Here is a 21,355-nt window from a genome sequence, read left to right as displayed (position 1 = left end):
TGTGATCACCTTTAATATTCTATTTATTATATTAGGAGAAAAAATTGGGAAGACCTGTATGCCGAAGTGAGGTTATTGTATCAAATTTACTAAAGAAATATGGGAGTTATGTAAGCGGGAAAGGACAACAATTAGCTGTGAGTGTCTGAATTTTTTTTATATGATTGTATATTTTTTTATATGCCTTAATTATGCAAATAGTAGAGCATTTGCTTGAAAATCAAGAGCGTGCTGCCATTGAAGGTATTCATTCAAAAGTCTTGGCTCATCCAGATGATGCAATTGGAAAAGTTTGTGGTCCTGAGAACGGTAAGCGAGTATGTGGTTTTAGTAATGCTGCATGTCCCAGTGGTTTTGGTAAGTCCAAGCGCATCTTTGGAAGGGCAATATGCGGAGGTTCTGTCAGGGCATCGCAACAGCATGTTCAGATTTAGAGAGGCAACTTCAAGAAGGTAAAGATCAAGTGACAACTCTCCACAGATTTCTACAACAGAAGTACGGTGATGAAGTACATACCATCTCTGATTCTATGCCACACATTCAGTAGGATTGATGCACCTCATGTCATATTTATTTTAATCTTAAGTTATATCTAGTTTACACTGTTATTAGAAATACTTTTATTTTTTGTCGTACAGAATTATAGAACTTGGTTTTTGTTATTTCTTTACTATATATATGAACAATGCATATGCTTTACCGTTATTACTTAGTTTGCTATTTTATTTGTTTTAATAGTTATTATCGTTGCTTTGATGGTTTTTATTATTATAAAATACTTTTAACATGTTAGAATATATATAGAAATAAATATATGCAATAACAATTTAATAAAAATATTCAATTGGTAATTATGGCTAAGAATTTTTTAATTAAAAAAATTAGCTACGGATTTATGTGTTGGTAAATATCCCATTAATATTGGCCACGAAAAAAAAACGTGGAAAATAACATGGCCTGCCAAATATTTTTTGTACATATTTTCTTTTGCCACAGAAAAAACCATAGCTAAATAATCCAGCAATGTTTAGCCACAGAAAAAATGTGGCAAAAAAGCCCAGCCTGCCAATATTAGCTAAGAAAAAATTGTGGCAAAAATTATACTTGTTGGTTACATTGTCATTTAGCTACGGTTTAGAGTGTGGGAAATAATGTAAAAATCGTGGTTATTCAAATGTCTCCACGGACCACAAAAATGTGGCTAACAAGCCGAAAACCATGGCTAACTGATAAGGTGTCGCACTTGTTAGCCACGGCTATGTATTCGTTGTTAACGTTTAGTTGCCACAGATTTTCGTGATTTTAGCCACAGTTTTTTTCGTGGCTAATCACCGCATTTCTGGTAGTGTAATAATAAAAAATTTTCAACATGAACTTAGAGATTTTTGGATGTAGATTTCAAGTTCAACTGAGGAGAATTTAGTTATAACAGAAGAAAAGATTTTTAAAAAAGGCCTTTTAGAGAAAAGAAGTATACAAGTGTTTATGGATCAGATCCAATCCACATATTCGCGGTGTTTATCCAAATCCGATCCGAAAATTACGAATATGGATCCGATCTGCAAAGCTATCGGATCCGATCTGCACACTAATAGGATCAGATTGCGAATTTTGTGTAGGTATCCGCATATCCGCAAAAATAAAAAAAATAAATAAGTAAATATTATTTTTATGTTTTATTTTAACTAATAATTATCATATATGTTTTTATTATTTAATTTATTATTTAAGAAAAGTATGTTTAATATTATTTTAATAGTAAACATATTTAAAAGAATAGAAAAAATAAATTTTATTGATATTTTTTAATAAAAATAAGCCGATATCCGAGCTTAAAAACTGCAGATATTAGATCCGATCTGATGATTTTAGTGTGGATCGGATCAAAATTTGGGTCATATCTGATCCGATCCGCGTTCACCCCAATAGAAGTATATTCATGGTATCTTATATTAAATTTATAATTCATATCAGAACTGTTTTGGAGATTTCATTTTCTCGAGTTGTGAAGGTTAATGAAATGCTTTTTTCTCTGCCTTTGTAGAATACTTAAAAAATGTTCATTGTATTCATTATTTCTTGTTATGTTTTTTTCTATTTAATTTTACTGGTTTTCTAAGGCCTTGTCCAAGAGCTAAACTCAAATTTAACACATAAACTCAGAAGTTGTGTTAAAGAATAACAATAACAATAACGACGATAACGATAACGACGATATATATAAGAAGAAGATGATGATAACAATAACGATAATGATCATGATGATAATGATGATGGAGGAGGAGAAAAAAAATTCAAATGAGAAAAGAAAGAGGATGAGGTGGTGGTGTTGTTAATGATGACGATAACGAAAGAGAAAGATAACGAAGAAGAAGCGATGGCAGACACACGTGAATTTGAAATACTTGGTTGGACTTAGTTAGGGTTATAACTTAGATGTAGAGCTTTATTGTTATTTTATAAGTGAGACCAAGAAAAAACATGAGAGAAAAATTTAAAAATGAGAAATTATACTTTACTCTCTTATATAAAAATCCAAAATTTAAAAGATCCAAATTCTTATAATGATGAATTTTTTATTACATTAAATATATCAAATATCTATCTTCCGAGTACTTTTGGCTAATAATTTAAATTTAAAATATAAGTGAAAGAATAATAATATTTATATGTAACATTATCAGCGAATCATAACTAACTTAAGTTGGTACTTAAATAAGTGTCGAGAATTTAAATTTCATTTTGTGTATACAATAATCTTCAGCAAATCATCCACAAATAACGTGTCTTAGTGGATTATATTTAAAATCTAGTTTTTGATAATATTTTCTCTCCATTTAAGTTTTATTAATTAAAAAAATACTATTTATAATGATGAAAACATTTATTACATAATATCTATAAAATATTTAAAATGTGCAATATATAAATTACTTTCAACTAGTAAGTAGTCTCTTCTGCAATGTGTCATTTATAACATGTAAATAACAATATGAATTTTTATAATCTTATGAAAACTTTTTTTACTAACACCTGTAAATTATTTATTTACATAAATCTAAACACTTTAAATCATTTAATCCAAATATTCTTTTTGGTATTGAACCATTTAATCCTCCAAGTATGATTTTTCATTCTCCAATCTAACAACTAAAGAATGCATTCTTAGACAAAAAATACCCTATGTCAGACACCAATCAGAAAGCCAAACGCTCATGTCTCTCATATTCAAAGTAAAAACAAAAAAACATGTCACCCAGCTCAATTGAAATGCCAACTATACACCAAAAAAATTTAAAAAATTTCCTACATCATATATGTATATTATGTTTCCACCACACTGACAACGGACGATAATGGAATTACCAAAAGACAAGATGAACTTGACCGGTGGTCACAAATTTAACCTCGTTGCACGAACTTATTAGTGGCCAAACCACGTGTCTGGTTCATGGCGTGCCAGCAACACAAAAAGTTAGAGGCGTCCCATACGTCTCATCTGAAGAGGCGCTTCTTAAAACTCACCCATCATCAACCCCCTTTTGTCATCCAAACATTTCCCACTTCGTCGCAAAACTTTCATGTTTGGTTATTTTTTTCAAACTTAATTTTTTTTTGGGTTATGCTAAGTAACCAATGACTTTTTTGAATAACATGAAAAACGGGACCTAAAATTGGCCCAATTCAACTAAAACACACTACACCCTAATTTTTCCCCAAATCCCAATTTTAACCATCGTAATTTTTACTATCAAAATCCTCTACCCCCCCCCCTTTTTAACCTAGTAGTCAACAAGTTTTCCCTACCCCCAAAATAGAAAGTGCAGTCACCGAGGAGACCATTAACCGCTGGCGCTCCATTACCAACCCCCACCAAGCCTGCTGCAACGTGAACAGTCGTTGGAACCAAACAACTTCTCGCCGCCAGCTTCCATCCATCCGGTTTCTCCGCTGCTGTCGTCATCCGAAGCGCCTCCCTCGTGTCGCCGTCGAGCGTCCGTCGTCGTGTAGGAGACCCCCCGTCGCCGTCCCCTGGTCATCGCGCAGTCGCACCCCCGCGTCGCACACTGTCGGCCCACACTCGCATTTGACGGCCCGGTCTTGTTTGCGCCGCATGCTTGTCTTCCGCCAACAACCCGAACGCCAGCGTTCTGTGTCCCTGTTCGCAGCCTTCAAAGGTCAGTCCAAGGCTAGCTATTTTTTTACTGATTATATGTTCATAAAAGTCTTTAGGTGATGTTTTTTTGAACGGTCGTGTTGCTTGTGCTCATTGCTGAATCTGTTTGACTTCCGGGAGTGTTGATAAACATAGTGACAGGTAAATGTTGTTGAATAGCCTATTTTTGTCGTCTTGTTTTTTAATGGTTGACTAAATTCAGGTATGTTCTGTCCCTGGGTATTAGGAAGTCAACAATTGGTTTCAAGCACATTTTTAAAATTTGTTGCAATATGAGTTGTTTATGCATTGTAAAAGGGATGATTATTCCACTACGTGAATGGATAGTTGAAATTTTTAACAAGAATGTGAAATTTGTTTGAGTCTTGTGACCAAATTTTTGCTTTCGTTAGTTCGCCTAACTTTGTATCACATGTAAATTGTCATTCAATTTACCCATTAGGTATGTTTGACTTTGTAAAAATATGATTTAAGTGGTTTCATTTGTTTAATTTTAGAATAATCTGCAAGCCAAATTATAATGTGGCAACACCTATCTGTATATACAGTTTTCGAGCTGGGTTAGGGTTGGTTGTTAGATTTTTAATTACAGTTGAAAGTGTAATATGCTTTTTCTATACATTATTACTTGCTTATTTTCTTACCTCTTGACCTTGGATGTTCAATTTTGACTGCTTCCTTTGCAGAAAGATTATTATACCTGGTTTTTTGTTGTTTTCCTGGTTACTCACATTGCTCACTACTGTTATTATACCGTTGTTGAGTTCCAATTTTGTCCCCTTAGAACATGGATGGTAATATTACATGGTGTATGGATGCCTGGATTAAAGCCAATAGTATGAAATCTGTTTGAGTTTAGGGACCATTTTTTAGCATTCTTTAATTCATGTATTTCTGTTTCATGTGATTTACTTTGAAATTCTATCCGTTAGGGATGTTTGGTTATGTAAGCCACTATGAGAAAAACATGAGAATGCCTTTTGTGGTGGTTTAACTCGTGACATATTATTTCGATTATGAATACTATGAAAGCCTAATTATAATTTCAGCAAAAATTATGCGTATAAGATTATGGAATTCGGTTGGTAATATTTGTTTGTGTTTTTAATCACAAATAAAACTATAGTATGCTAATAAATTCACACCTTTATGTCGTTAGTATGGTACCTTTAGACTGTGGATGTTCGACCAAGACTGCTTACTTAGCCGGATGATTATTTCACCTGGTGTTTAGTTGTTTGCCAGTTTGTTATATTAGTTGATTGTGTGATTGGTTGACTTTTTACGTTGTGATTGATAGTTGGTTTTTTTAACAATGCACAACATTAGTTGCTCTGCTAAGTTGACAAGGCGTCCATAATTATTGATTACTCATTTTAGTGCCATGCTGCTGTGTGTGTCGAGCTCTTGAGGTGGTTAGGTAGGTTTGTACTTCTAGTCATATGATAACGTGTAGTAAGTGGCAAGACTAATAATTTACTGGTTCTTAACAAGGAATAACGTATTCTGAGTATGATTTGCTGAATAGCATTCAGACGGGAAAAAAGGTAATCTGCGTTTTGTCGGTAATCAGTCTTGATTCTATTTGCTTATAATGTGTATTCTGTTTGTTAATAGAAATTAGTCGAGATGCGTTGTTCTCCATGCTATATCAACGGGATGATCACCCACTTGGAAAATATTAATGCCGATGCCAAGCTAGCAGAGATCGACACAATTGGGTTCGGATTCGTGAAGAGGATTCCACAATGGACAGTGAAGTAGAGTATAATGATACAACTAGCGAAGTCATATTATGTGGAGACAAATACACTTATAGTTGATGTCAAAAACATCCGCATTAATTTTGAGTTGATAGGGAGGGGTTAGGGATATGCTCCAGTGATAAGCTATTAATGTTTCCTTTTTAGTTTTTGTTGTATATAATTCGATTGGTTCCTTTTTACGTTTCGCAACAATTATTGTACATACTTGGGTGAGTCCAAAATGTAGGTGTTGACATACCCGAACTAGACAAGAATATATGGTCATCAAACAATAATTTAAAAAACAAAAACCACCCAGTTGCGCGACTGTGTATGCTTGCCCCATGGACACTGAAGCGGAACGGACAAATTTTAGAAGGCACTTAATATTGGTGGTCCTGAAGATGTTTCTATGCCCAACGAGTCAGCAGACCATATCTCCATGGCATATACCCCCAATTTTGTATGTCTCCAACCCCAGCAAATTCAAATGGGCACATAAGACATTCAAGTGGTTGGGGCTAGCAATAGAAAAATTCAAAACTAAGAACCATGAAACTTGTGGTGGCTGCATATTCTCCTGATGGTATCTTTAAATGTTTAACTGCTTATATATCCTACTTGCTTTTATGTTGCACCACTTAACCCTTTCAACCTTTCCATCTAGCTGTTATACTTTCAGCGATTGAAGCATGGTCCGCTAGATCGCTGTCTAGAACCAGAGCCATGGGTCATTGCATGGACTGCTGCAGAACTTGACAAGAAGGCAACTAATGTCCTTGTTGAGGTACTATCCCAGACGATTTATTCTTTGTTATATGCTAATCCAATTAACCGATGAGTAGTTTTTTAAAACAGGAAGAATGTTCCACCGGGGGAATTTGGATGATTACTTTCTAACCTCAATTGACATTTTCCTGTTAGGGTTCCATTGGAGATAAGGCAAAAGTGGTTGAGGAACCCAAATTTCAAAGCAAGAAGCGTGGAGAATCCCCATCCAAAAAACAATGCCGAAAAAGGGAATGCACGACTAGAGCAGTACACAAGGTAATGTGTCTGTTGGAATTTATAGTACTTACAACATTGAACCTACTAGTGGTTAGATAATATGGTAATTTGAAGTGTTTATTTGTAATTGCAAAACTGGATGCATGCTTCTATATCCTTTGGATGTTTTGTACGGTTAATGTAAGTGTAATTGTATGTCTAACATAGTAAGGTCATTGTATGAATTTCTCGATGGATGTACACAGAAAAGCAAGGATGGATTTGTTAAAAGCGGGCACCGTAAGTCATCCGAACAACCGCATCCAGGCTAGTTGAAGCAAAACTACCTGAAAGCCATACAGCGGCACAAGAGGTGAGTGCATCTTGTTGTAGATATAGGTTGACTTCATAACTTAGTTACTCAAATTAAATACTAATTTTGTTGGGGTTGGATGCTGAATATGTTTTTGTGCCATGTTAGATTTGTTGGATGTTCAAATCTCATTGTATGTGGGTGGATATTGACACAGTGATGTATATGTTTATCTTGGAACCTAGCTGGCCTATATTTTTAATTGAATTTCCTCTTGTTGTTCTTTATTTGTATGTGGAATTTGTAACATGCTCATTTACAACCCAGGAGACTAGGATAGGCACGCACAAAAAGCTGCTCATCGTCAGAGGCAAATCCTGCAAAGGCAGACAATAGCACCTGAAGCCCCGAAGCGCAAGGAGAGACCTGTAGTTGCTGCGGACTCCAACGATGACGATAATGAGCCACTTGCTTGAAGAAGGCGCCGCCTATTTCAAGACAACTAGAACCCACATGGTAAATAAGGAGGCAAACCCGTCAGCTCCACAGGAAAAGGATCCAATTACACCATTAACAGCACTTGTGCAAGTTACTAAATACGATTTTGACGGGAAAGTTCTATGGGTTAACAACTGTTGTATATGTCAATTGGTCATATCTTGTTTTTTTGTGATTTCAATCTGCATACTAATTGTGTTATCTAACTATAGTTGCATTCGATGCAGAGACTTTGTCTTGAACTTCGTGCAGCATCCAAAAGTTGAGAAAATATTGGTAAACATTGAATAGGGTAGGAACACAAGGCCAATAAACATGGAACTCCTCCAGACCGTCATGCCTAAGAAGTCATGCTGTCGCACACCTAGCCCTGGAAAGCCTAGCTTTTCTCTTGGATTGACACAGCTTGAGAAGTCATCGGCCATGCCCCCTATTACAACAGTACATCTGAGGCTTAAGAATGTCAGGTTAGCAGAGCATAAGGAGAACAAGGTCCGAGGTTGGATTCTGAACTCTTCCCTCAACAAAGAGGCACCATTGGCAACCTGGCCGCATCTTCAGTTGTCGATGAGGGATTTATGGACTTTAAAAGCACGTGGTTGGGTCAATAGCAACGTAAGTTATTGAACTCCATGTAGTTACACTCATTTTGTTATTCGTACACTTGATATCATGCTTCTTAATTTTACCATGCAGATCATTCAATGGATGTGCTACACATTTAACGATGTACAGGCTATGCCATTCAAATGTGATTTCTACTGCATGTGTCTGAGAATATTGGTATAAAGACTATATTTTTTTGTAATCTTATGATACATGTTGCATAATTGACTGTAGCTTTGACAACAAGAAACAGTGACACGATAGCATAACCTAGATTCATTCCATAATGGGCCACTTCCGGTGTATGAGGGCTTAAGTCCAAACTTCAGAGAGGATACCAGATTCTTTGACAAAGTGGAGGTAACCAAGAGAAAATGGGTGATACATCATTCTATTTTATGTAGTGCATGGTATACCATATTTAGATGAGAACATATTTGTCCGGGTTATTTATTCTACCTAGTTTACTAAGTGTGTGTGAATATGTTAGACATTGTCTCATGTGTTTTCTTCATGGACTCATTGCATCGTACTCATTTCATTTGGAAAAGGATTTATTTGTTCAATGCACCATGAATGGGGAAGATTGTTTCACTTGTTAAGGGTATGATCTGCTTGTCGTGCATCTTACACCATGCAGTTATAGTTGAACATGTTATTTGTGAGTTCTTGTTGCAGTGGTTTATTCCAATGTGTTCGAAATGACATTGGTGGATGTATGTGTTTGACATAGCAAGAAAAAGGGTGTTGGTAATCAATAGTCTGCATGATGAGGCACCCAACGATGAACGGAAGAAATTAGATGCATATGCGGTAAGCTAAGACACCCCCCTAAGCCCCATGTGCGTTTTTTATATATACACTAATAACAAAAAACAAAAATTGACGAAATATCACTGAGTATTTTACAGGGGCAACTAATTGAAGACATGGCCAAAGTGGCCATCCCAACATATGAACGCAGTACGAATGGTCCAAGTTTTGCATATGCCAAAGTCTCTATGCAACCGAACGGGTAAGTAGAACCAAGCAACACACCTAACAAATGTATCCATTCGTAATTGCTGTAACATTGATATCATCCTAATTGGACCATTCTTAATTATCTAGTTGGGATTGTGGTTTCTATGCCATTAAATTCATGGAGACATTGACTGAAGATTGTGTACTAGATGAATAGGACAATGTAAGTTACCCGGTCTCTTTGTTTTTAATTTGTTATTTGCGTTTCATGTTACTTTGACACTTCAAACATCGCCCTCACAATGAAAACACAATACAAGATATGCTTCGGTCAATGAGAATAGAGCTCATGGTGGATATTGTCATGAGAGCACACAATGAATCAATTGAACAGGTGCAAACTTTGTTGGAACAAAATTATGAACGTGTATGCCACAACCGTCCAAGAAACAAGAAAAAGAAGGTTAAATCACCATTCACAGCACCAAGTACTAGGACATTGATGAAACAGGTCGGAGAATTACCTGTGAGGAAGAACCAGAATGGGAGAAAACAATAGATGTACTTAGTTTTAATACCACAAATACGTTTTTGACATTGTTTACATGTTTTTGCAGTGAAGTTTTGTTACAACATACAGGATAAATTTTCATAGTGAATAACATTTTTAGTTCTCAAACTCCTCTGATTTTGTTCAAAGATATTAGCGACGTGTAAAAGCTAATAGTTAAGAATAACCATCTGGGTAACCAATAGAAATAACCATCTGCTAGCCTATTGAATCGAACATCCAGCCTATACTACTTATAACTAATCACACACACTACACCAAGACTATTACAAATAACCATCTGGGTACCAATATAAATGACCATCTGCTAGCATATTGAATCGAACATCCAGCCTATACTCTTGTAACTAATCACACACACTACACCAAGACTATTACTTATAACTATCTGGGTACCAATGGAAATAACCATCCACTAGCCTATTGAATCGAACATCTAGATTAAAATACTTGTAACTAATAACACACACTACACCCATACTATTCAAAATAACCATATGGGTACCAAGAGAAATAAACATCCGCTAGCCTATTGAATCAAATATCCATATTAAAATACTTGTAACTGATCACACACACACCATGACTATTCAAAATAATCATCTGAGTACCAATAGAAATAATCATCCACTAGCCTATTGAATCGAACATCCAGCCAAAAATACTTGTAACTAATTATACACACCACACCAAGGCCATTACAAAATAACCATTTGGGTACACAACATAAATTCATTTAACATTAGTCTACAACCAATCAAACCACATAAAAAATAGAAACACGCCGGCCACGTGCACGTAGCAAGAAGCCAAACTCACAGAATACCAATTTCATATACATTTGACCATCAACAACTCGGACTACGAAATAACCATCAAACATACATATTGAGTTAGAACAACTAACTAAAAGGACCTCTAGTATAACATAGCGGATTCATTGTCCAAAATACTCTAGGTATTTCAGAAAGAGTTTAATAGGGGGCATGCATCCACCAAGTCCTTGCGGACCAATCTGCCGAGCGGGAGCATCCAAATCTATGTTTCCACAAGATTCTACACGATTATCCTGAAAGAAACAAACTCAATCGAAAACAAATTATTATCGACATAATCAACTATGTACTAAAGGTGAAGCTTTAAATTAATTACGATACCTACCTGGTCTAACCTCTTCCGCTTTCTCTGTATGGATTTCTTGATCGACTTTTCCAACTCATATCCAAGCTTTTTACCTTTTGGCCGACCTTTTGTTGTTACTTTTGATGGGTCCTGAATGTCCTCTGTGGCCACCACAGAGAAAGTCTCTGTGGCGATGCTAGTGTGTACATTAGCGACAGTCTTATTCAGCAACTTCGCACGATAATCAACTAGTTTGACCCTTGCATCATCCAGAGCAGCATGCAACATGTCTACTTCATCGTCACCATTCACAAATTCCTGTGCAACGTTGTAAAGTGTGCACACAACCCTCTGAATAAGTTGTGGCTCTCGTCCGAACATCTCATGTCGTGGCTACTCTTAATGTAGGTGTGCTTGCGCTTTATTTTCTTGCACCGACGAGGAAGAACATAGCAAGAAGGCGCTTTATTCAGTTTGTAAGAGGAAAGTACTACAAGACAGTGGCAACACAGTATACCTGTACTTTCGAACAAGTTGTACTCATCAAACTTGTCGAATGGTCAAAATGGACATTATACGTAACATACTGGGTCTTCTCATAGGCTAGTATTTCCTTTTCTACTTTTACCCAAGCCGAGTCACCCTGTTCATAAAAGGCACGAATATTGCAATCAACCTTCTTGCCAAACTCCGTTTGGACATCCCTAAACATGTCGTTGGTGTACTCTTGCTGAAATTGTCTCTCAATGGCTGAGCTAGTTGCACACGGGATTACTCCTCTCGAGTCTGCAGCATCATCCTCCAATTCCTTCTACTCCTTGTTTTCAAGCACATTGTCTAACTCGTGGATGAACTGAACCAAGCTAGTCTTGTAATGTAAGTATCCACCAAAAGAATGCATGCATACTTTCACTCCTTTGCGTACTCCTCATAGCAGCCCAAATTTGACCCTTGAAAAAGATCGGCACCCACATGTGTCGGTCCTCAAATAGGTCTACACAAAACAAACCACCCCAAAAATAGAACCCCGCATAAGGAACAGATTTTCAGAATAAAACACAAGAACATTACAACATCTACGTAATTACGATATATGATTTAACTTAAAAGACACTAACCTGATAGCCATGTGTTGTGATGTAGGTTGAACTCATCAATGAATTCAGCACAACCATCCTTAAAAGCCTCAACCGATTGAGATTTTCATATAATGTGATTCAACTCAGCATTCAACTCTCTTAGCCTAACCATTGAGCTTATACGTATATTTTTAATCATATGCCAGATGCACCAACGGTGGAGTGTATTGGGTAGGACCTTCCTAATTGCACCAAATATGGACCTGCACTGGTCTGTGATGATGCCCTGCAGTGCAGTTCCCATGAACTTCAGCCATTGTGTGAACACCCACTCGAAACTCAGGATCTACTTGCTGCCTAGCAGAGCACATCCTAACAAAGTAGACTTACCATGGTGGTTCGCACCGACAAAAGAGGCGAACGGAAAACCATGCTTAAAGTAAAAATAACCACATTTATGAACATCCAACTAATACAAAATAAAAAAAGTAAACAACATCAACGTAAATAAATTTTACCGGTTCGTGTTGTATGTGGTATCAAATGACACCACATCTCCATAGTATTCATAAGACGCCCTGCACCTTGCATCCACCCAAACTGCAGTCCAAAATTTGTAATCGTCGTCCACATTCACTGCGTAGAAGAAGTTCGAATTTATCTCCTTTATTCGCATGAAGCAATTCAGCATCTCCTTGACATCGGCGTTGACATTAGTGGATCGGAGTCTTGATGAGATGTAATTCCTGACATCCTTCTATGAGAATCCCAGGTTCAACAGTCCACCAACCTCAATAGTCAATGCTAGAAATGTCTTGTTGGGTCGAATGCGCGCCTTATCTCTAACCTCAATCATGCATTTCGCATGCATGGTCAACTCTCTATTCTTGTGGTAATGCATCGCCTTTTTAGTTGAACATGGGTGCGAGTGCCTTAAATCAGCCTTCAACAAGATCCAATCTTGCTTCTCCCTGTCAAACTTTGCATATATCCTTGCTCTACACCCCACAGCTGCAACCGTGTTCTTCTGTGTGTATGCTTTGACACGAGATCCACGAAAACCCTCCCGATTACAATGAATAGATTGGAATTGGTTCCTTTGTCATCTTGTAAAAATTTGTGTTCCGTATCTTACTTACAAAACTGACTTTCTTTGCATAGTTCACATAAAAATCTTGGGCCAGCTTCAAATGCTCAAACTGTATCCCAACTCTTGGTATTTCATCTTCGGCAAGGCAACTGTGATCCGATAACTGCGAATCAGTTCAAAACAGACATCATTCGATGAACATGAGGATTAATGGTCGATTCAAACATGCGGTTTGCGAAAAAATAACAATATACATTCTATGGCCTACAATCAAACATACACAAACAAACACAGACAAACAAACTAATTAGATACCGTACTATTAAACAAATTTCAAGTAAAAATATTTTATTAATACCTTTTCTAAGAATATCATTTAAAATTTATTAGGGTTAAGTTCGATTTTGGTCCCCAACGTAGAGGTCGAAAATCGGAATCGTCCCTAACTTTTTTTTTTTGCTACAAAATGGTCCCCAAAGTTTCAGTTTGTTTTAAAACCGTTCTTTTTACCAATTTTATTTTTTTATTAACAAATTATCCCTCACTAAAAAAATTATAAAATAAAATAAAATAAATATAAAATAAATAAAAAAAAAAGAGGAAAGAAAGGGTACAGAGAAGCGGGGGTGGGGAGAGAAAGAAAGGGGGGAGGGGTGGGGCGCGACAAGGGGGGAGGGAGGAGGGGGGAGAGAAGGGGGACGAGCTCACCGCCACAGTCCGTCCGCTGCCGCCGCCTCTTCTTCTTCTTTTTCCGCCATACCCGCCGCACCACCGCCCGCCGCAGCCTCCCCTGCTTCACCACCGCCATACCCGCCGCTTCTTCTTCTTCTTCTGTGAATTCTGTGAATTGAATTTTTTGTGAAATTTGTTGTGGAACATTGTTGTTGCTGAAATTTGAATTTGGAGTATTGTTGTTGCTAATTCTAGGTTCTTGATGATGATGATAATTTTTTGAGTTGAGTTCTTGTTTGTCTGAGTTTGAGTTCTGGATCTGAGTTCTGGGTTCTGATGAGGATGACAATGATAATGTTGATTTTCTGAGTTTTGGTTGGTGTGATGCAGATGGTGATGGAATGGCAGTGGGTGGGGAGTGGTGGTGGTGGTTCTGGTTCTGAATTCTTATGATTTCATGATGATGATGATGATGATGATGATGATGATGATGATGATGATGAAGGTGGTGGGTGGTGGTGGGTCTGGTGGTGGTGGTGGTGGTGCTTATGCTTGTGTTTCTGCTGGTGCTTTGCATGATTTTGGGGAAGAAGGGATATGGGCATTTTGGTCTGAAGGACGGTTTTAAAACAAACTGGAATTTTAGGGACCATTTTGTAGCAAAAAAAAAGTTAGGGACGATTCCGATTTTCGACTTCTATGTTGGGGACCAAAATCGAACTTAACCCAATTTATTATTATACATGAATTAAAAGAAATCATAACAATGAGACGTGTGCTCATAAAAAGTCCCACCTAACTAGTTAGGCTTATATTAATTATTTATATAGAGCATGCATGGGTCCACCACATCTGAAGCATACATACACAACCTAAAACCAAGTCCTCTTCTATGCTTTGAAAAGTAAAAAAACTCAATATTAGCTGCTGTATTTTCCTTACATATGTAGCCATATTTGTTTGTGCATGCATGGCATGGGAGCATAGGGATGGGGATTCTAAACATTCTAATGGCAACCATGTGTAATGTTTTCTCAGTTAACACTAAACATATACTGAACCAATTTCAGTATAACATATTAAAAAGGTAACATAATAGTTTATCGGATCAAGTAAATAAATGTTCATCATCATCTTCTTTAGAACTTGATCTATGATTTATTACCGTTTAACTAATTACTATATTGATGGACAAGAACACCATAAAAAAATTTTGAATGAATTTCATCAAAGTATAAGAATGTTAGGATTAGAATAATCATCTCATTCATATGAAAATAAACATACGTCCCAATGCACCATCATACATTGCTTACTTTGTTAGACTTTTCACCTTCCACGTCGCAAGAATTGAGAAGATTGTCACTTGAATGCGTGGTATTGTCGTTGGTGAAGGAAGCTGGGGCATGACAAACCGGTTCAACAAAATTGGACTCCATTGAAGTGGCTGTGAGAGGTCACGTACGTATGAAACAGCAGCCGCAACTCTCCCCTGTATTTGGGCGGATCAGTCGGAGACGAAGAGGCGGTGACGATGGACGCGGTGGGCTGCATGGTGCGCGGGTTTGTGGACTGTGGGAAAAAAATTTAGGGGACAACGGGCTGCTTGGAGGTTGGCATCGAGGGAGGCGAGGTCGGCGGCGGATGTGTAGCAATGACTGGCGTCCAGCGGGGGGAGGGTTGATGGAGGGAAATTTTCGGAAAATATTTTTCATAAAAATACGCGTTGCAAATATAGTTTTAAACCGACAATTAAACCTCAATCAAAATTTAATTTGTTTGTCACTAAAGCAAACCCAATAAAATTAACCGAAGTATTAAATCTCGAGTCGTCTCTCAAGGAATTGCAGGGAAGTATGCTACTATTGGTTATGAGATAGTATATTTTTTGGGTTTTGAGTTTAATAAGTAAGGAATGTAAATAACAAGAAAATAATTAACAACTAAGAAAAGTCCTAGCAAGGGTTGAGAATCGGAATTTCTATCCTCATTATCAATATCAATTGTGATGGTAATTGCAAATTGCACTCACTTAGTTAACCTCTAACAGTTGAAGGAAAGTCAAGTGAGTGAATCAATTTGAGTTCACAAGTCCTAATAAAAGACTAGAGTTAGTAAAGCTCAAGCCAACTAGCAACTTTCAAACACCAATCAACAAAAGACTTTTGATAATTCAAGAGTCTCCAAATTACTCAATCCAAGCTAAGAATACAAAAAGCTAATTTAAAATCTAACCAAGCATTTTATCAAACACTTGGAAGGCACAAAATAAAAGCATAGAAAATTAAAAAGGAATAATAAATCTAAACAACCAATTGCAAGCATCAATGATAACAATTGAAGAAAGAAGCAATAAACATGAAACACCTCAAATTGCATTAAAAAGAAAATTGAATCTAACATGAAGAATTCATAAACTAAATTGGAAACATAAAGTAATCAACAAGGGAAATAAATAAACTAGAATGCTAGAACAAATAAAAGTATAAGAGAAACTAAATTGAAATAAGATAGAATTCAGAATTTGAGAAGGAATAAAACTAGGAACCCTAAAACCTAGAGAGAGATCCTCTCTCTCTAGAATTCTACATCTAAAACCTAAAAATTGTGTTGAATGAAGGTGCGAATGTTTCATTCCCCCATCCAGCTCCACTCTACAGCCTCTAATAAGTGTTTTTTGGCCTGAAACTGGGTCAAAAGAAGCCCAAAAATTGCCCCCAGCGTTTTCTGCAAATTGCAGCACGTGACGCTCTATCACGCGTACGCGTCGCCCACACGTACGCGTCGCTTAACAAAATCCTCGTCACGCGTACGCGTCATCCACGCGTACACGTCGATTGCCTGATGCGCTGATCACGCGTACGCGTCGTCCACGCATGCGCGTCGCTGCCAGCTTCTCCAAACTTCAATTTCTTGTGTTCCTTCCACTTTTTCATGCTTTCTTTCCATTCTCTAAGTCATTCCTGCCCTGGAAAATCTGAAATCACTTAACACACATATCACGGCATCGAATAGTAATAAGAGAAGATTAAAAATTAGTAATTTAAGGCCAAAGAAGTATGTTTTCAATCAAAGCACGGAATTAGAAAGGAAAATGTAAAACATGCAATTTATATGCATAAGTGTGAGAATAATGGATAAAATCCACTCAATTCAGCCTAAAATGTACCACGAAATAGTGGTGCATCAAATCTCCCATCACTTAAACATTAGCATGTCCTCATGCTAAGCTCAAGAGAAATTATAAAGAGTGAAGAGGAATGGTAGAGTTTATGAAATGTAACCTATCTATATGAATGCAGCTAAATGAAATGTAACCTAACTATAAACATTGCCATTTTTTTTAATAAACTAACGAGCTACCAAAATAAATCCGAATATTATTAAACCAGTAAAACCACAACTTAAACTAAATAATTCTAACTAAAAAAAATTTAATTTATTATCAACATAAATAAAAGATAAAATTGGAAGAGTTTACCATGGTGGGGTGTCTCCTACCTAGTACTTTTAGTTAAAGTCCTTAAGTTGGACATTTGGTGAGCTTTTTATCATGGTGGCTTGTGCTTGAACTCATCTTAAAACGTCCACCAACGCCTGGACTTCCAATAAGCTTCAACGTTCTCAAGTGAAGTCGCCAAGCCTTGATGAAGTTTCTCAAAAGCTTTGAGCTCCCAAAGTGGATCCTCATGTATACCGGGATCCCAAATCCTGTTTCTACACCCGTCTTCAAGTTGATCATCATTGTTCCATCTGGGTGGTAAGTAATCTGAATTCTCACTGAAGTACCAAACTCTTCTCTTAGACGCAACCAAATTATTGCTAGTCCAACCCTTGCATATAGCTCTTGACATCTCAACCTTGATGAGTCTTGATTTCCAACTCCAACCACTAAACATCCTTCGCTTACGCTTAATTCCACAAAGCTTCCTAAGTTGACCATCTGTTTCAAGGATACCATACTCAAGTGGGACAGTAAAGTGAATAGAGATAAGTTTTACCCACTTAAATGAAGGAGTAGACGGCAACCTAGGTAGAGAAGTATCCAACGGTCTTGACACAGCATATTCAACTCCCGTCCAACCTTGCCGAAGGACTTCCACTTCCACCTCATTCTCAGACTCAATTAGAAAAGGGTCTTCATATTCAACGAGTTCATTTGCGGATGTAGATTCATCACTAGGAAGACTTGATTCATGATCATCATCACCAAGGGAACTTGCTTCTTGATCTATCCCATCCAATTCTTCATAGGGAATATGCCATGGAGGTTGTGCACTAACCTCCTCAACATCAATTTCAATCTTCTTGGAGGAATACTCTACAACTCTAGATTCCCATGGAGGTTCAGTATCTCCTAAGTCTTCAACCACTTCTTCCTCTTCAACTATTACGGCTTCCTCCACTTGTTCCAATACAAAGTCACGTTCCTCATTGTCCACTGGAGTTTCTAGTGTCTCCTTCATGCTACGCTCTTCTATTGATTTTCCACATGTAGCCATGGGAGTACTTTGAGTGTCGAAGCGCAGAGAGGCTAAATTACCTACTACCTCGGTCAAGGTAGCTACAAACTCTAGTGTTGTCCTTTGCATCTCTCTTTGCTCTTGAAGAAGAACACTTAGAGTGTCATCCATTGGGGATTGGGGTGGATATGAGAGTTCATTACTTAGGAGGAAAGGTTCATGATATGAGGGTGGTTCATCACTCTCCATCTCTTCCACTTGTTGTACAACACACTTCAGTCCTTGGTTCTCACATGGGTCAAACTTTTGACAGATGGTTGCTTGAAGTCGATCCATTGCTTCTTTGAGACAATCCTTTGACTCTTGTTCTGATTGGCTAACATAATTAGGATCATATGGCTCTTGGATTGATAGATATGGACATGGTGTATATGGAGGTGGTGGTTCTTCGGAGTAATTATGTTGGAATTGGGGAGGCTCTATATATGGTTCATACGGCGGCTCTATGTATGGTTCATACGGCTCATAAGGTGGTTGGTATGGTGGATATGGCTTAGGATCATAGGGGGTGTTTGATAAAATGGGGCTTGTGAGTATGGTGGTTGAGGGTTATATTGAGGAGGAGGTTCATAGGTATATGGTGGTAGTTGTTGATTGTCACGAATAGGACCACCATATCCATTGTCTTGGTATGCATCTTGGAATGACTCTTGCTCATAGTGCATTGAAGGAGGTTGTTGCCAAGAGGGTTGATCAAATCCTTGTGGCTCTTCCCATCTTTGATTGTTCCATCCTTGATGCAAGCCTTCATTGTAATCTCCACTTCCTACAACATAATTATAACCAAACTCATAGTCAAAGGGGTGAAAATTCATAATAAAAAGAGAAAATAAAAACAAAAACTAATAAGAAATCATGAAAACAAACTCCTAAAACTAGAAACAACTAACAAAGAAACGAAAAGCAAACATATTCATAATATTCACAATAACCAATAATAAGGCACACATATGCAATTCCCCAGCAACGGCGCCAAAAATTTGATGGAGGAAAAATGTCGGTAAAGATTTTTCATAAAAATACGTGTTGCAAGTATAGTTATAAACCAACAATTAAACCTCAATCAAAATTTAATTTGTTTATCACTAAAGCAAACCCAATAAAATTAACTGAAGTATTAAACCTCGGGTCATCTCTCAAGGAATTGCAGGGAAGTATGCTACTATTGGATATGAGATAGTATATTCTTTGGGTTTTGAGTTTAATAAGCAAGGAATGTAAATAACAAGAAAATAATTAACAACTAAGAAAAGTCCTAGCAATGGTTGAGAATCGGAATTTCTATCCTCATTATCAATGTCAATTGTGATGGTAATTGCAAATTGCACTCACTTAGTTAACCTCTAACAGTTGAAGGAAAGTCAAGTGAGTGAATCAACTTGAGTTCACAAGTCCTAATCAAATACTAGAGTTAGTGAAGCTCAAGCCAACTAGCAACTTTCAAACACCAATCAACAAAAGACTTTTGATAATTCAAGAGTCTCCAAATTACTCAATCCAAGCTAAGAATATAAAAAGCTAATTTAAAATCTAACCAAGCATTTTATCAAACACTTGGAAGGCGCAAAATAAAAGCATAGAAAATTAACAAGGAATAATAAATCTAAACAACCAATTGCAAGCATCAATGATAACAATTGAAGAAAGAAGCAATAAACATGAAACACCTCAAATTGCATTAAAAAGAAAATTGAATCTAACATGAAGAATTCATAAACTAAATTGGCAACATAAAATAATCAACAAGGGAAATAAATAAACTAGAATGCTAGAACAAATAAAAGTATAAGAGAAACTAAATTGAAATAAGATAGAATTCAGAATTTGAGAAGGAATAAAACTAGGAACCCTAAAAATTATGTTGAACGAAGGTGTGAATGTTTCATTCCCCCATCTAGCTCCACTCTGCAGCCTCTAATCAGTGTTTTTGGGCCTGAAACTGGGTCAAAAGGAGCCCAGAAATCGCCCCCAGCGTTTTCTGCAAATTGTAGCATGTGACGCTCTATCATGCGTACGCGTCCGTCGCCCACGCGTACGCGTCGCTTGACAAAATTCTGGTCACGCGTACGCGTCATCCACGTGTATGCGTCGATTGCCTAATGCGCTGATCACACGTACGCATCGTCCACGCGTGCGCGTCACTACCAACTTCTCCAAACTTCAATTTCTTGTGTTCCTTCCATTTTTCCATGTTTCCTTTCCATCCTCTAAGCCATTCCTGTCCTGGAAAATCTAAAATCACTTAACACACATATCACGGCATCAAATGATAATAAGAGAAGATTAAAAATTAGTAATTTAAGGCCAAAGAAGCATGTTTTCAATCAAAGCACAGAATTAGGAAGGAAAATGTAAAACATGCAATTTATATGCAAAAGTGTGAGAATAATGGATAAAATCCACTCAATTCAGCTTAAAATGTACCACGAAATAGTGGTGCATCAAGGGTCCAGCGAGAGGAAGAGAAGATCAGAGGCTAGCTGCAGAGCCTCAATTCACCAATGAAGCACGCGCCGTTAGAGGTGATGAAACGTGTAACTGCACAATGTGAAAACCCTAAATTTTTTAAATTTGAAATTTGGTTATTATTAGATATTAATTACTCATGCCACTAATTAAATTTAGGATTAATTTACTTTTTTAACTCCATTGTTCATGTAACACTCTGTTACCCTAAGTCTTACCTCTAGCCGTAAAGCAAAGGATAACAAAGTACCACGATTGTTCTAAAGCTCACACATTACTAAATATAGGAAGAAGTAATAATACTAGGAGCCCGATGAAGGAATAAAGTTCAAAATCGCATAAAGCGGATTTACAAAATGCGAAACATACACACACCATAAGGGTTAAGTACTGAAATCGTCCCTAAGGTAAGTGGCGAAAATCAAATTCGTCCCCGACGTTTTTTTGCTATTAAAATCATCCCGAACGTTCAGAAACACTTTAAAATCATCCTTTCCCAAATTTTTGGACCAAAATACCCTCATCATCATCATTCTCCTCTTC

The 21,355-nt window shown here is 37.1% G+C and overlaps 1 protein-coding gene across 1 annotated transcript; it reads right to left on the bottom strand.

The window, feature by feature from the left end:
- Nucleotides 1–16,176: 16,176 nt before the first annotated feature.
- On the bottom strand, nucleotides 16,177–20,884 carry LOC140181152 (uncharacterized). The gene is made up of 3 exons (XM_072223978.1): nucleotides 20,771–20,884; nucleotides 20,195–20,578; nucleotides 16,177–19,112 (listed from the first exon to the last, which is right to left on the bottom strand). The coding sequence occupies exon 3, from the start codon at nucleotides 18,620–18,622 to the stop codon at nucleotides 17,402–17,404; it is 1,221 nt and encodes a 406-aa protein (XP_072080079.1). The 5' UTR covers nucleotides 18,623–19,112; nucleotides 20,195–20,578; nucleotides 20,771–20,884; the 3' UTR covers nucleotides 16,177–17,401.
- Between the last annotated feature and the right edge of the window lie 471 nt (nucleotides 20,885–21,355).

Source organism: Arachis hypogaea, chromosome 18 (genome assembly GCF_003086295.3).
Source record: "Arachis hypogaea cultivar Tifrunner chromosome 18, arahy.Tifrunner.gnm2.J5K5, whole genome shotgun sequence".
Classification (NCBI taxonomy): Eukaryota; Viridiplantae; Streptophyta; class Magnoliopsida; order Fabales; family Fabaceae; genus Arachis; species Arachis hypogaea.
Note: the sequence above shows the minus strand (reverse complement) of the source record. Positions and strands in the feature narration are given on the sequence as shown.